The sequence below is a fragment of the Channa argus genome, chromosome 1, assembly GCF_033026475.1.
Source record: "Channa argus isolate prfri chromosome 1, Channa argus male v1.0, whole genome shotgun sequence".
NCBI classification, from domain to species: domain Eukaryota; kingdom Metazoa; phylum Chordata; class Actinopteri; order Anabantiformes; family Channidae; genus Channa; species Channa argus.
In genome coordinates, this window is record NC_090197.1 from 42735696 (window position 1) to 42750470 (window position 14775).

At 38.0% G+C, this 14775-nt stretch overlaps 1 protein-coding gene across 37 annotated transcripts in view; it reads left to right on the forward strand.

The window, feature by feature from the left end:
- The first annotated feature begins 1350 nt into the window (after positions 1-1350).
- LOC137137301 (neurexin-1a-like) overlaps positions 1351-14775 on the forward strand; it is a 230960-nt gene continuing 217535 nt past the window's right edge. For 20 of the 37 annotated variants that reach the window (XM_067523415.1, XM_067523442.1, XM_067523588.1 and 17 more), the window contains exons 1-2: positions 1355-1549; positions 2992-4340. In XM_067523415.1, coding sequence (XP_067379516.1) covers positions 3629-4340 — 712 coding nt within the window. In that variant the 5' untranslated portion in view covers positions 1355-1549; positions 2992-3628. Of the gene's footprint in view, positions 1550-1695; positions 2031-2991; positions 4341-14775 lie in introns of those variants that run through there. The other 17 variants (XM_067523464.1, XM_067523501.1, XM_067523545.1 and 14 more) reach the window with 5 other exon arrangements.

The window sequence follows — 14775 nt, forward strand, 5'->3', positions numbered from 1 at the left end:
AACAGCCAGGTGCATGTGAATCATTCACCAGGTGAAGAGATGGCGCCAGGATGCAGAGGCAGTGCAAAGCTCTGGAAAAATATTCTGCGAGGAAACCAGGGGTCTAGCAATTCATGTAGATACTTCGACACATACCACCTACCTAAACATTGTTGCAGACCAAGTACACCTATTATTCATGGCAAACTAATCCCTGATTGCATAATTTGTCTGCACAGTGCAAAAATTAATTAGCAATGGTTTTAAGAAAGAGTTGACATCCATATTTCCCAGGTCTTGATCTGATCACACACCTGTGGGATGTTTTGGAAATACAAATCAGATCAAAGTATGTCTACACATTCAGTAAGTACTGTCTAACAGAGCTAATGATAGGAGCATTGAAACCTTTTCTTTCACTTTTGTGTTTCTTGCCACTGAGCAGCTGCTTCATTCTTAAAGCTTTAAGTGCTTTTTCCAAGGACATGTTTTGAAGCAGCAAACTAGTGCTCACTTTACTTGTTCAGATGCCCGGCTTTTACACATTGACTGTCCTGAGGATCACTACAGTAATATGCCTGTCCTCTTATCCATAGCCATTAGTCCCTGTTGAGTTTTCCAACCTTATATTATTGAACAAAATGAGGCAAATGGTTTATTTTCATTGAGCATTGAACTATAACCGTGTGTTGTCACTATAATAGTTGAGGTCATCCACGATTAGCACTTCACTGGATTAATACAACAGTGACAACAAAAATGCAGTTATAAAAAAACAAAGTAATACAAAATAAGTGAAAAAAAATGCCCTCTCCCTACTGATATGAGCATAAACTATCAAATATATGCTAAATATGATTCTTTCACTGTATTATTCAAACAGTATGAAACACAGCATGAACCCCCCTTACAGACACTGGAGAAGGTAATACATATCAGTTCAGTGTGTTAAAACAAAAAAGGACTATTTCAAAAAGTGCATTAAGCACTCGTTGAGTCTTTAATCATGCATTTGAACCCCACAATAACAATGAAAGTCAGAACTCTTGGTTGGCTGTTCTCTTTTTCCTATACCATATCTGTCGCTTTAATTCAATAGAATCGATTTTTAAAATGTATAAATTACAACTATTGGATGAGAAGCTGTTACAATTTGCTTTAAAGACACCACCTTATGCTCCGAGTGTACAAGAGCCAGCCCTGGCTGCTTCCGTGCGTTTAGTGTCTTTAGTGCAATCAATTAATCAATCACAGCAGTTTTACAAGGCTTATCGCCAAAGTTGTCTATGCCATAAATGTCCGAGGACGGATGCTCATGGAGGCAGAGGCGCTGTCCAAGGTACTGCATTCAGCCCCTCCCCGGTAGACATCACGGAGAGACACGTGATCCGCTCTGTCTGTGGCTCCTGACAGTCGCTGGATAAGCTCAACAGGGAAACCAGATTGCACCTTCTCTTCCACCAAGAAAACTGGATTTTCGGCCCGCGCTCCCCACCTGCTCCATGCGTTTCTCTGCACTTGTGTTTTGTTTTCTAATCGGGACAAAAACTTGGAGGAGGACGTATGTAAGGTAATTTCTTTAAACACTACGCCTGTCAGGTTTGTAGAGGAGTTAGAGGGAAAAGTGGACCCGTCTCTTAATCTCTCCTCTTTTCTCTCGCTGATGCTGTGATTCACTTGTAAGCAGATCTTGATGTGAAGGTTTCGTCAGAGAGGATTTGGGGTACAGGCTTTCAAACAGAGAGGAATTAACCCACAGTCGTGATTTGCAGGAGCTCAGCCCGCGGTTTTGCATGAAATCGCATTTCTGTGTCTTGTGCCAACTACTTAGGGTCCGGTAGAAGTGAAGGTGCACTCGTAAAGATAATAGTCTTGTTTTTGAAAGGGATCTTATAGTGAAGGACTGGAAATGCCGCAGATTGTGGCATGAAATAACAATGGAAGTATAGTGCGCCCGTACAGATGGGGAAGATGTTGAGGTGCGGGGCATATTATTGATGAGTTGACGGCGAAAATGGGAATGCTGTCCCGTTTGGAAAAGATCAATTCCGGTGAGGATTGTCCCATAATTTGGTTAAAACATAATAAGCATGTAAACAGCTTAGTGGTTTTAATCACGTTTGCTCTTCCAGGAGATTTGTTTTTTTGTTTTTTCTTTTTTTATCTGTTGGAATTGCCCAAGTAAACCCAGCCCGTTCAGCGGCTACATTTTCTTTGAAATGCAAACTAATTGCGGATATTGTAAATAAGGCAGCTTGCTTGTTTATGTCAATATTTGACAAGATTGGCGGTTTTAGGGAAAATAAAAAAAAATCTTATAGTTGGAGTTAAATATATAGAGAGAGGGAGACGAGGCAAATACTATGTGGAGCACGTTTTGGGGTCTGACTGAGACCCAGTGGCAGCCTGACTGCTTCGTCTTACACAAACCAACCATTGTGAATCAAATGACGCACTTTTTCCTCACGTTTAGTGTTCAGTAAAGGGCAGGCCAGCGAAAGCCCTGTGGGATATCGGAATGCTGCTGATAATGCTCGTTGTTTCCGAAGTTCCAATGTGCGTAAGCAAAAGTACCGATTGTCCTAAAAATTTAAATGAAAAATCAATTTGTGTACTTCCGTATGATGGAGATTGTTTATATATGTATATATATATATATATATATAAGAGAGAGAACATAAGGTTGATTAATAATGCAAATCACAAAGCACATTTCTGTGTTTTTATTTATTTATTTTTTTCACGTTGCATGTTTCCGACACTGGCCAATCGGGTGAAGAACGGTAATGATTCATTGATACGGACCGTGCTTCCTGAAAAGACCTGGTGAAATTAATTTAACGATTCGACTGGTGTTTGTTGCCACAAAGGCCTCTCTGGACATGTGTCCGATTGGCCGTGTTTCTGTCTTAGTCGTACTCTGACTTTTTATTAAGGCTCCGGCTAAAGTGGGTTTGGAAATGGATACGACGAACATGGCAACACCGTATTGAATTTGCTTTTCTTTTGCAGAGCGCTTCGGGACGGAGGACTGAAGCCTTGAAAGACACACAGCTTCTTTTCGCTGAGCTTATCAGCCACCCTGGCTCCATATGGCATTTTTTTTTCTCACTGCTACAGAGGATGCAGGGTGAGAAGCCCCAAGCAAGGCTTCCAGTTACTCGCCAAAGAAGGTTGGCATGAACATGAAGATTAAAGCTGTCATTTCAACTCATGTGAAACCACGCACAGTCTAACTGGCACCAGAAGGGACTGTTCCATAATTACATAAATTAGACTGAGTGTGCCCATTGGATACTTGAATCCCTGTCACTTTGCTGTAAATAGCCATGGCAGTGAGGACCTTTAAACAGTTCAAACTATTTTGGCACTATCAGTGAGAGATTTGGCCAGTGGCCTGGACAGTGTAAGGTAATGGTATTTGCTCCAGGAAATAAGTGCTGGCCAAGCTTATTGCTATGCAAACATATTACAGCATTTAACGTTCTGTTTTAAAATGCATCAGTCCATACCTGTATATTCATGTAGACAATCAGTCATATGCTATTCAGCTTTCTACCCATCATACTTCTTGCTTAAGCAAAGGTTCTCTTAAGACAGTTCAGCCCTTACAGTCCCTATCCAGCTGCACGCAATTTGTGATCACACAATGGTTTTACAAAAACCACATGGTACCCATATCATATGGGCTGGGCTGCTCATTTGTTGCTTTGTAGAAATGGGAACTTGTCTAGAATTTACAGGTGCTGAGGGACAGTGGGCTAGATTTCCAGTGTGGAATGCATGCTGCGAAAGTGAAATGAGCTTCAACATGAAAACAAAGAGTTCCCACGGGCTGCTAGTTTACTTCGATGATGAAGGATTTTGTGACTTTTTAGAACTTCTTATACTGAACGGTAAACTCAGCCTTCGTTTCTCCATCTTCTGTGCCGAGCCCGCCACTGTCATATCTGACACAGCGGTCAATGACAGCGAATGGCATGCAGTGACAATAAGGAGAAACTTTAAGAACACAACTATAATGGTGGACAGTGAGATAAAGTGGGTTGAGGTGAAGTCAAAAAGACGGGATATGACTGTTTTCAGCCATTTGTTTGTTGGTGGAATACCACCGGAATTGCGATCTGTGGCGTTACGATTGACATCAGCTGCAGTCAGGGATCAGCTGCCTTTCACTGGATGGATAACAGACATAAAGGTCAACAACACGGAATCTGTAATGATGAACAGTGAAGGAGTTGTGAAGGACCTCTGCGGCACAGCCAACATGTGCTTAAATGGAGGAGTCTGCAGTTTAATTAACAATGAACCAACATGTGACTGCTCTCGAACGGGCTTCCAAGGAAAGGACTGCAGTGAAGGTAAGGCACCGGCTCAGTTGAAGGCATATAGTCAGTACAACATTTCTTCTGTGGCCTTTTGTGGTCAACATAGACTGTTTAGTTCTTTCGTTCATTTTTTACCCTAGTACCCCAGTATAATCACCACCAGTCTTGAAATAATGCATTCCCTTCCTCTAGTTGGCTGAAGCCTTATGCTTGTGCTACTCTTAAGACGTGTGCCATTGATCTGCAATACAGTTGTTTGTAACGAGTGGCTCTCCTGCAAGACCTCATTAGCAAAATATGCAGGCATTCGCCATCCCCAAAGGTGTCTTCCATTCTTATCAAGCAAGTCTGTAGGGATTGGTTGACCTATGAAGCACCATCTCCAATGGTTTACTTCAAATGCAAGAGAAGATGTAATCATCTACAAGTCAGTTGGAGTAAACATGAATGACGTCAGTGACTTCATACAGTGTAGTCAACAAGGTCCAATAGATCTATACCTGTAGTGGGCAACAAACAGTAACTCAAAAGTGAACAAAGTGGGGGCTTTTGCATCAGAGTATTTAATCTGCCTATTAAGCATACAGAGGTATGAGGACTTTCATATTATTTTCTATGTACAAGCAAGTCTGCAACATGACTGGACCACAACTCATACATACATTGCAGTTCTAATTGATTACGTGATTCTAACAGACAAAAAATCAGCAGTTTCATTCAGGAGATTAAAATAGCTGGAGACCCAGTTAATCAATACACAAAAAGAACAGAAGGTTCTTTGAGGTGGTACAAATAGTATCACTCTGCTGTGGCCCAGAAATGTGTTTATTTCTTCAGACTCTCTTTTGGTTACCATCCTTAGTGATGCTTGTGATGAAATGTATCAGTATTCAGGTTATTCAGTGCAGAGCTTTCCACAGGACGGCAGCCAACCGCTGGGGAGGGGTGAGTTTACTGGTCAGACTGAGTGTCAATGGGGGGAGGGGCGGGGGGGCCTGACGTTTATTCAGCACACAGATGGCCTTTAAGGCCCATTTTAAGATACAGTATAAGCTGACGCTGGTCGTATCTAATCTATCCCTTTTTCATATGCTCATGTATCTTTATTCAAGTACATAAATCTTTTATTAACAATAAGCTCATTAGGGAAACTTTAGATAACTTACCACTACAGCAAGGGATATTCACATCTGATTGCCATTAGTTACTGAGGCAAATATGAAACACCACTAATTAAATAGTGCTCTACTGATTGTGTAGCCTATTCTTTATTTTCTGCAGTATTTGGGTTTTGTTAAGGCTGTTAAGGGGTGGAAAGGAGCCCTGGCTCTTTTAGCAACCTCATGCACTGACACAATGAATGATTGTTGCTAAAGTTCACTAACAGGCTTTCAGTGTGGGGCAGCATTAGGTCTTTGTTTAGTTAAACGACTCCACATCAGTGAGAAGTAGATGCTTGCATTGCCCAACTGTATAGTAACAAAGAAACCTGAATAGAATTAGATCAAAAATTGTCTGTGTCAGTACAGTATACATTGGACATGTCACCAAACTATTATTACTGTTTGCAAGTGCAAACTCTCAACAGTCTATAATAACAAGTGTATTATCTAAATGTTGCCATTATTTATTGCAGTAGTGTACTACGTTAAATTCCATATAGTACATTTCACATTAAAGGGTTTTTGCTTTACATCAAACCGCTCACATTCTGCACTGATTTTAAAAGGCCTGCCAACCTGTCAGCTGGTTTGCTGTGAGACAACACAGTTTGAATTTGGCATTTGCTTTAAAAAAAGAAGACATTTGTTGATTACACTTTATATTTTTATGATACTTGAGTCAGGGGTTTGTGAGAATTTACAAGAGCCTACTTGTCTTTTTTTCTGAGCTCAAAGTTGGTGAAAAGGTAGTTGTTGTTTAAGTACGTTTAAGAGTGGGAACGCAAACAAGGAAATTGGCTCAACCGCTTTAGAAGACTCTCAGTCCTTTTCTATATTGTAAACCACAATTTATTATCATAAATCAGATGATAAAAAAGAGAGAGAAGTAATGCAATAGCAGGCAGATAATTCTTTATATAAAATGAATAAGCAATGATTAAATGATAATAATGCTAATAACAAAAATGTAAATAAAATGTGCTACCCTATCATTTTTTTAAAAATTGCATCCTTAAGCAATATGCTTAAGGATGCAATTTTCCAGATTAAAGAACAAATTAGTCATTGTACCACTAATCTGAATGACGTAAAAGTTGTCCATGTAATGAATAAATTGTAATTGTGGTCAGATCCATTTCAGTCATGAAGATGAAAGGTAGTGTATAATAGCAAATCTTCAAAAGGATGAACATGTATGGAGGAGTTGATTCTTTCATAAATTGGCTTTACACATTCCAAAACCAGAAAATAAAGTAAACAACTAAATGTATATATATATATAAATACTGTAAAGATAAGAAAAACAAAAATGAATAAATGTTAAACTGTTCTTCCTAACTTAATGTGTGCTGCAGTGACAGTAGCTTTTCCACATTTAGAAGCCCTGAATGAAGAACTCATTCTGTGAGTTTCAAGATGGTGAGTGGCAAAACACTTCAGCAGCAACTGAATCTCAACCTGAAGATCCATATTCACTGGTCATCTGTACATCTGCTCATATATTTTGACTGCATTACCACATCAGACCACAAAAGAGAAGCTACAGGTTGCTAAACTGAAGTCATTAGATCTACAAGATTATACAACAGAAGCACCAAAGGCAAAGAGTCAGTAGACCCGTCTGCTGACGTCACCTCAGCCACGAAGCACAGTGTGGGAGTGATACCCCTGTCTAAGTAACACTCCTACGCTGCCTGATGGAAAAAAACATACAAGACACTCAATTAACTTTACATTTTTCTCTCACACAGTCAACCACTCACCCCTGTTTATGAGTGTTGAGCTTAAAAGGTTTTTCCTGTGGTTTTGAGAGGCAGTGAGTTATGTTATCATTTGTTGTCCATAGCCAGCAGACTGATCTTACACGTCTAGTTTGGCTGGTGATGGTGGATGTTTTATAGACTAGAACGTTTGCTTTGGCTATTGGGCAGCACAAGAATTAGACAGGTTTCTTCATTCAAAGCAATTTGGTTCTGATCTTTTTAAAGCTTCAGCTGGGTCAGTCTGCCTTGTTGCTAATGTATGCTGTTTGCTGCATGGCAGGTAGTAGCTGAATAATGCTACCTGCTGCTGTTTGACATGGGGCCTATGACACAAGGTATCAAAACAATACATATCTGTTGGTTATAAAGCCAACACAGTTAGCTAAACGATGTTGAAAGGCTCCACAGACCTGAGCAAACTGTAGTCTTGTGAATTGTCCGTGTAGGTTCTTCACTACAAGCAACCCCTCTCACATTGCATGTAATATTTTAATCAATAGTTAATGTAAAAATATTGATTAGTGAAGCTTTAAATGTTGCAGGAACAGATCTACAAATCCACAAAGAAGGTGGAAAACAAAAGAAATGTCTTTGCCCATAAAAAAAAAACAAAAAACACTAAACCAGTTTTCTTTTAGTCCCCCCAAAAATGAAGAACTGCTCTGAGCAAAAAGTTTATTCTAATAAATTAGTTTGGGAGCCAACATTAGACATGCTCTTTACATCAACTAGATTTTATATTCTTGTCTGCTTTGCTTTTCAGCATCACTATATTTTACAAAAGACTATGAACATTGTGGTTATAGTGGCTGCAATGAAGAAAGACTGGTAGCTTCTTATGGCTCATTTCAGCATGGCACTAACATTGCAAGATGTAGAGATTCCGTTCCCACTGGAACCATTCGTGCAGAAATTGTATGAACTCTTCGTGCCTCGAGACAGTTTGGATGAAAGCTTCCACCAAATTGTACCTTTGACAGCTAATTCAGTATTCAAGCAAGTACAGAGATGTTTTTCCAGCCCAAGGTAATGTGGTATTGCTGTTTTCGCAGCATCCTGATCCGGAATAGAGGAGGAAAGCAACAACAACAGCCAATGTCTATGCAAGGAAGATTTTATCAGGTCAATGACAATAACCACTGAAACTAGTGGCCTACCCTGGAGTGTTCTCAATTAAATTAACTTATCCCAGTCAGAATCAGAATCTGTATTCAGCAGAAGAAATCAAATTTCTTGTGAAACACAATGATACAGATCTTTTGACTCATAGTAAGTTCACCTAAAGCCTATACATTGATGGAACGTAAACTTTAAAACCTGCCTTTCCATTAAATAAGTTAAAAGCTGTTGTATTACTTTGATCAGATGAAAGGATTACAGGATTTACCACCAGACCTGTCAACTCTCTCGTGTCCAAACAAGAGCTTGAACACTGCATGACCACACAGACACACACACACACACACACACGCACATACATGCACACACAAATCCCTTTGATCGGTAAAACAATTATTTAAATGCACTGCTCTATGGCCATTGAGTTCCCAGAATCCGTCCTCTTGTCTGTCATTAGACAAATAACAGAGACATTGCATAGCTCCATATTTTATCATGATAAAAGTGGAATGATGTTTATTTCATTGTACATTACCCAAACATAAATCAGTCCAGGCTTTAAAATAAAAGTAGGGCAGACAACAACTAAGATTGTAAAGCATTTTATTTTGTGCATTATATTATTCACAGGACAACCCACATTGACTGGAAACAGTAAATAACTATGATTGCGCTGCATGTTAATTTAATCATTTTAGCTGAGAGCATAGCTTCTAGGCTCATGTAAAGCTATAGTTAGAAATCCCTGAAACTAACATTACTCACTATAGGACAGTCAAATAAGAAACTGGATTAAACTGCTAATGCATGATGATGGAGTGCTGAGAATTACTTTAGCCTACAGTAAGTGAAATTATATCACATTTATTTTCACATTCGAGTCATAATCATCAGCTGCCTTGGATATGTGGACAATTTAATTTGGTGAACAGAACAACATCACAACAGCTTTAGTGCTATATTAACGAATTAAAGAATTAAAGTGTGTAGTAGAACGTACATTTTTGACCTATTGTGATATTATGTTGTCTTTGTAATGCAAATGTGACATACCTTGATTTTACAGTGTCCCAGATTTACTGAAAAAGATCCCAAGGTTACTGTTAATTACTACTCTTATTAGTTCTTTGTGCAGGTCTTAAAAGTTTAGTTTGCCATTAGGCATCTGATTAGAAGTGGTACAGTCTGTGTTACATGTTAAAATATGCTTTATATTGATATTTTAGTCTTTAGTCCCTTTTAACTATTTTCTAACTCTGCTTTCTTGAGATATATCTTGAGATAAGATATTAGTCCAAGTCGAATTTAATCATCTTTTCTCTTTGGCTGTGTTTTTGGTTTCAAACTACCTCGGAACTAAACATCTGTCCCAGCTAAATTGGCTGTGTTCACCTTCTAGCGCCTAAATGAGTTTGGTGTTAATCATTTTGGTTTTAAGCAGATAGAATACATTGTGTATATCAGATTTGTTTAGATGTACTTAAATGGCTGACTTCAGTGGAAATGAGTATTATGAATGAAAATAATAAATTAATAATAATATCTGTGGACCATAAAATCTAAATGATGAGCTGAAAGATTTTGCTGAAGAGTTTGCTGATAACTATCTTAGGGTTTGTCACACACAATAGTAACTCCTTTCATATTATGTATACCGCGGGCAGCTTTGGCTCAGTTGGTAGAGCAGTCGTCTATGAACCCCAGACGGATCATTCCCAGGGTCCTTCTGGCCCCGTATCAAGTACGTTTTCAAACAACTATTTCCATCAATACAGAATCAATTATTTTAGTCATTTGCTACTATAAGTGTAGGATTAATTTAACCTTGGCTACAGTGATTCTGTAAGTCAGATTGGAACATAAGTCTTAATACGGTTATTTCTCTGTCTTGACACTTGTGACACTGCCATGCCTTAAAATATCGCTAAAGCCGTACCGGATATTGAGTAAGAAACCTTCTTGGTACCTGAACACTCTATGTTTTTCTATATAGAAACAAATCAATTCAAAGTGAAATTTATGTTTAGCTGACACTCCGGCTTTATGCTTCAAGTCAGTACTGCACATTTTGTGCCAAGTTGTATCCCCGAGGACAATTCAACTTCAAAGACTGAAAGCACTGATAGAGTGGAGAAGTGGGAAGTGTTGGTTGCTAAAGAGCTCACATTAGCCCCCCCCCCAATAAGAAAAAAATCTAATTGAAAATTAAAAGTACAGTTTTTACCAACTTAAAGTATTTATTATAAGGTGCTGTTGAAGCCTCCTGTGACCTAGACTCCTTTGACAGCAATGTTTCTGAGCAAAGATCATACAGTTTAGTGCATCCCTTTATTTTGAAATGTCACAAAGACTAAAACAGAGCTTTATTAACATAATTTAATACACATTCAGCTAGTGACATTGTTAAGTTCAAATGAATGTAATTATTCTTATTTACTAGCTGTCAGGATTTTTTTATGAGAACGGACCTCAGATTAAACACAGTGAGAGGGAATGTGGTAAAATAAAAGTTTAATCAGAGACACCAGGGGAAAAAACAAAATAACAAAACTCAATCCAGAAGGAGATCGGCGACAGGTGTGCCAAAAGACGGTAAGTGACTAGTACGAATCTAGAAACTGGCAAGGAACTTAGCAAGGTTTTGAATCAGAGAACGAATACAAAACATATCTATAGAAAAATCAACATGAAAGTAGTGCAGTAAGACTAAAGTTTCAAAGGATAAATACCAGAACCAGACTCCCCGGAATAACGTCAACTTAGAGTCCGAATCCGCACATAAACACAAATATATAAGCTAGGGAATAGCCTGGAAAAGGCAAACCAGAGAAAGGTGTTGTGAGAAATTAACAGGAACTCAGGATATCAAGAGAAGTAACAAAAAAAAAATAATACAAAAAAAAAATAAAAAAATCACTCCAGAAGGGAGGAAAAAAAGTGACTTGGTCTTAGACAGTAATACAAAAAATGCATACAAAAACATAAATATGGGAAAAACTAAACACAAAAAGGGACCAGAAATAACTTAGGAGGATAAATTTGAACCTGGTCTAGGATAACTAAAGAACTATCAAAGTAGACCACAGACACAAGAACAGATGTAAACCGATTAAAACATGACTTGAAAGTGTTCACTAAACAGAACAGATATGAAAAATACCCAGATGTGTGGATATCCAAGACAAGTGTAGCAGAGTACAGCAGTGCAGGGTGGAGCAGAGCAGATTGATTTCAACTCTTATTCTAGCCCTATAAAAATCTGTAGCTACAATATAAAACTAAAGGTAGGGCTAGTACCAGATTTATAATCAATCTGATCAACTCTGCTTTGTTTTGCCATGCTCTGCTCAGTGCTTCAAGTAGTCGTTGTAAAATAAATAGTATAAATGCTGCAAGTGCTGTTCCATAAGTCTGCCCGTCTTTACATTAAAATTAATTTTAGAGTATATTTCTAGTAAAAATGTAAGTGAATATTTTAAATTAAAAGTTTGATCACTAAGTCGCAGAAATATCTTTAATCTGGATATTGTGTTGCCTGTCCTGTTAATTTCATTAAAAACTAATCAATTCAAGTTTTAGTTTTGATCCACTTTGAATACACAGGTAATCCAATTTTTTACACACCTGTATACTGACAGGTGCATATGCCAAAGTTACCAAAATCATCTTCTTGATACTGTGAACACAAATGGAGAATGTATAGAAAATGTAATGATCTCAATAAAAACCAACACTATAGTTTTTACATTATTTGTCTACATTATATTCGATTTGATTCAATAGCGTTGCTCACATATGTCAATTGAACTATTTTGAGACCAACTTTATTGGAGAATAAAATCTAAATCTGAATGAGCGGTCCCTTTCAGGGGTGTGTGTTATTGTATGAAAGCTACCCATGTGACCTTACTGTATCTCTGTAAGTGTCATTCGGTCTAGGAGCCTCCTGCACCTTCAGTCAAACAAAAGCAGATTAATAGTACACTGCTGTCTCTGAATCCAAAGACAGATATTGGGATCAAAAGATTAGAGGGATTTTCCCAGAGGATTTTTGCCTTGTTTAAATACAACTGCTCCCGACTGTCAAAGGGTGTTTGTGAAATTCTTTGACACCAAACTCCTCCTTTAACGGGATTTGTCCCACACCACAAATAAACACATCCAAATATCCATGGCACACACACACAAACACACATTATACTGAGCTACACAGTATATGTTTCCGTGGAGCATGCTAAGAGTCCGTATGGAGCTTACAGTGCATCATGCCAACCACTCAACAGTGGCCATGAAGATATGACATGTTTACACGACATCTGGCTGAATTCTGCTTTAAAAAAATCTGCTTTGTTTATTATAGATACTATGCTCATACATAGTGTATGTTTTGTGTTGAAGAATACTTCAATTCGCATAAATGCTGGATCTTTTCTCTGCAATCAGAATGGTTTGATCTCCCTTCGACAGATACAGAATCAAGCTGTTTAGAAGAGAGACTTTCCTCTTTAAATTCCAGGGTGTAGATGATATTTTCACTTTGAACATAAGTTAGCTTTGATGCTACTGGCTGGGTGTCATCCTTTATGAGAGTTGTCTGAAATATTAAAAACAAGCTGAAAATGCACTGCTATAATTTGAAAGCTGTCATGCTAATGATAAAGCAAAGACAAATCAGTTTTCAGGAACCATTTTCACGGCTGTGAAGCCCTTTGTGACAGTAACATTAAAAATAAAGTTGACTTAACCTCAGTGTATCACAGAAAAAGTCTCAGGATTCAAGAGGATGAGACCCCATAATTTCTACAATTCATATATACTGTGGATTCAGTAATGAGATGTTTAAAACCATAGTGCATAGCGCTTAACTGTATTTAATGCTCAGTATGCTTTATTAATTCTTTTTTAAATAGTAGCAGATGAGCTGCTCTTCACATGGGGATTTGTCACACGTCAACAGTGGGAGACACAGTTTCAGTTTCCTTGAGCAACTGCTGAGCATTAATAACTAGAAAAGGTGCTCGGTGCAAATTGCGTCAATATGGAGCTGTGAGATTTTTTAAAATAAGTTACAAATAGGATAAGCCAATACTTACAAATGTCACTTTACATTGATTTCTTAATTCTTCTGCCAGGTCTCAGTCTCGAAGTGTTTAACAGCTACTGCATCAAAAATTCATTCACTCAGTCGCAATCTGTTATACTATATGGTCAATCCTGGGATTAAAGTTATTAGAACTACTGTTTAAGCTGCTCTGATTATTCTGTTAGATCATTCCAAACCACAAGATCTGAAAGAATGGAGAGGAGAGGGGAACACATCTGCTCCCACAATCCTCTCTGTTTGGTGTGTCTCTATGGTAATATCTGGATTGGAATATCTTGTCCACATACCATCTGTCCAGAGATCCTCAAAGTAGCTCCATAATAAGATTAATCAAATCACAAACACTAGCTCTGTTCGAGAATATTCGATTAGTAAAGATAAATAAAATGTACATTACAGATTGTCTGTTTATCAAATGTCCTGTTTTTATGAGAATGAAAAAATATATAGAAGAAAATATTTAATTAGACGTGAACGGATTAACTTTTTTAAATAGGTTGACATGTTGGTAAATACTTTCATTTCTGACAGTTATATGAAAATATCTTCACCACTTTGCCACTTTGTCTGTTGATAAGGCTCCAGACAGGAGCACATAGTGCCATATTGGTAGGCGGATTTTTATAGCTTAGACAGAGTCAAAGTCAGATTAGCTGTTTCTTGCTTGGATGTAGTTTTAGGTTCCATTCATTAATATATGAGAGGTTTTATTCTTCTCATCTAACTTTCCACAAAAATGTAAAAAAGCGTATTTACCAACATGTTGAAATTTTCCATTAATAGCTCTAAATCTTCACTCAAGCTCAAATCTATGCATGTGTAATATAATGATTTGTATTTAGTCATTTATTTATTTTGTGATGCATTATTTGCACTGCAGTTGTCCCTCAGCAAAAACAAGGAATTCTACTGAATTTAGTCTATAGGGCACCGTCACATATTAAGGAATCCAGTGTCATTGGAGTCATCTCACAATAACTGATATGAAGTGTGTATTGTTCAGGATTCTTACACGTGGTACTATTGCCAGAGTAGAGATTGTGCACTATTGCCACAGCTGTGGGAGCTATCAATTTTCATCAGAGTGGTTGGTCATTGGCCTGTTTCCTCTCTCGCCACTCTTACTGTTGCTTGAGGAGGATAATGAGGGAGATGGTGAGCTCTGTAATGCCACTAACAGTCTTCTGTTGGATAGATGCATTGGGGGTTAGGCTGTGGTACTAAGAGATGAGCCCTCACTTATAGTCATTACTCTTGATTTGGTTTAAATTGTAATTTAAGAACAAATCGATCCACTGGTAGCGCTGACCTTTTCTGCA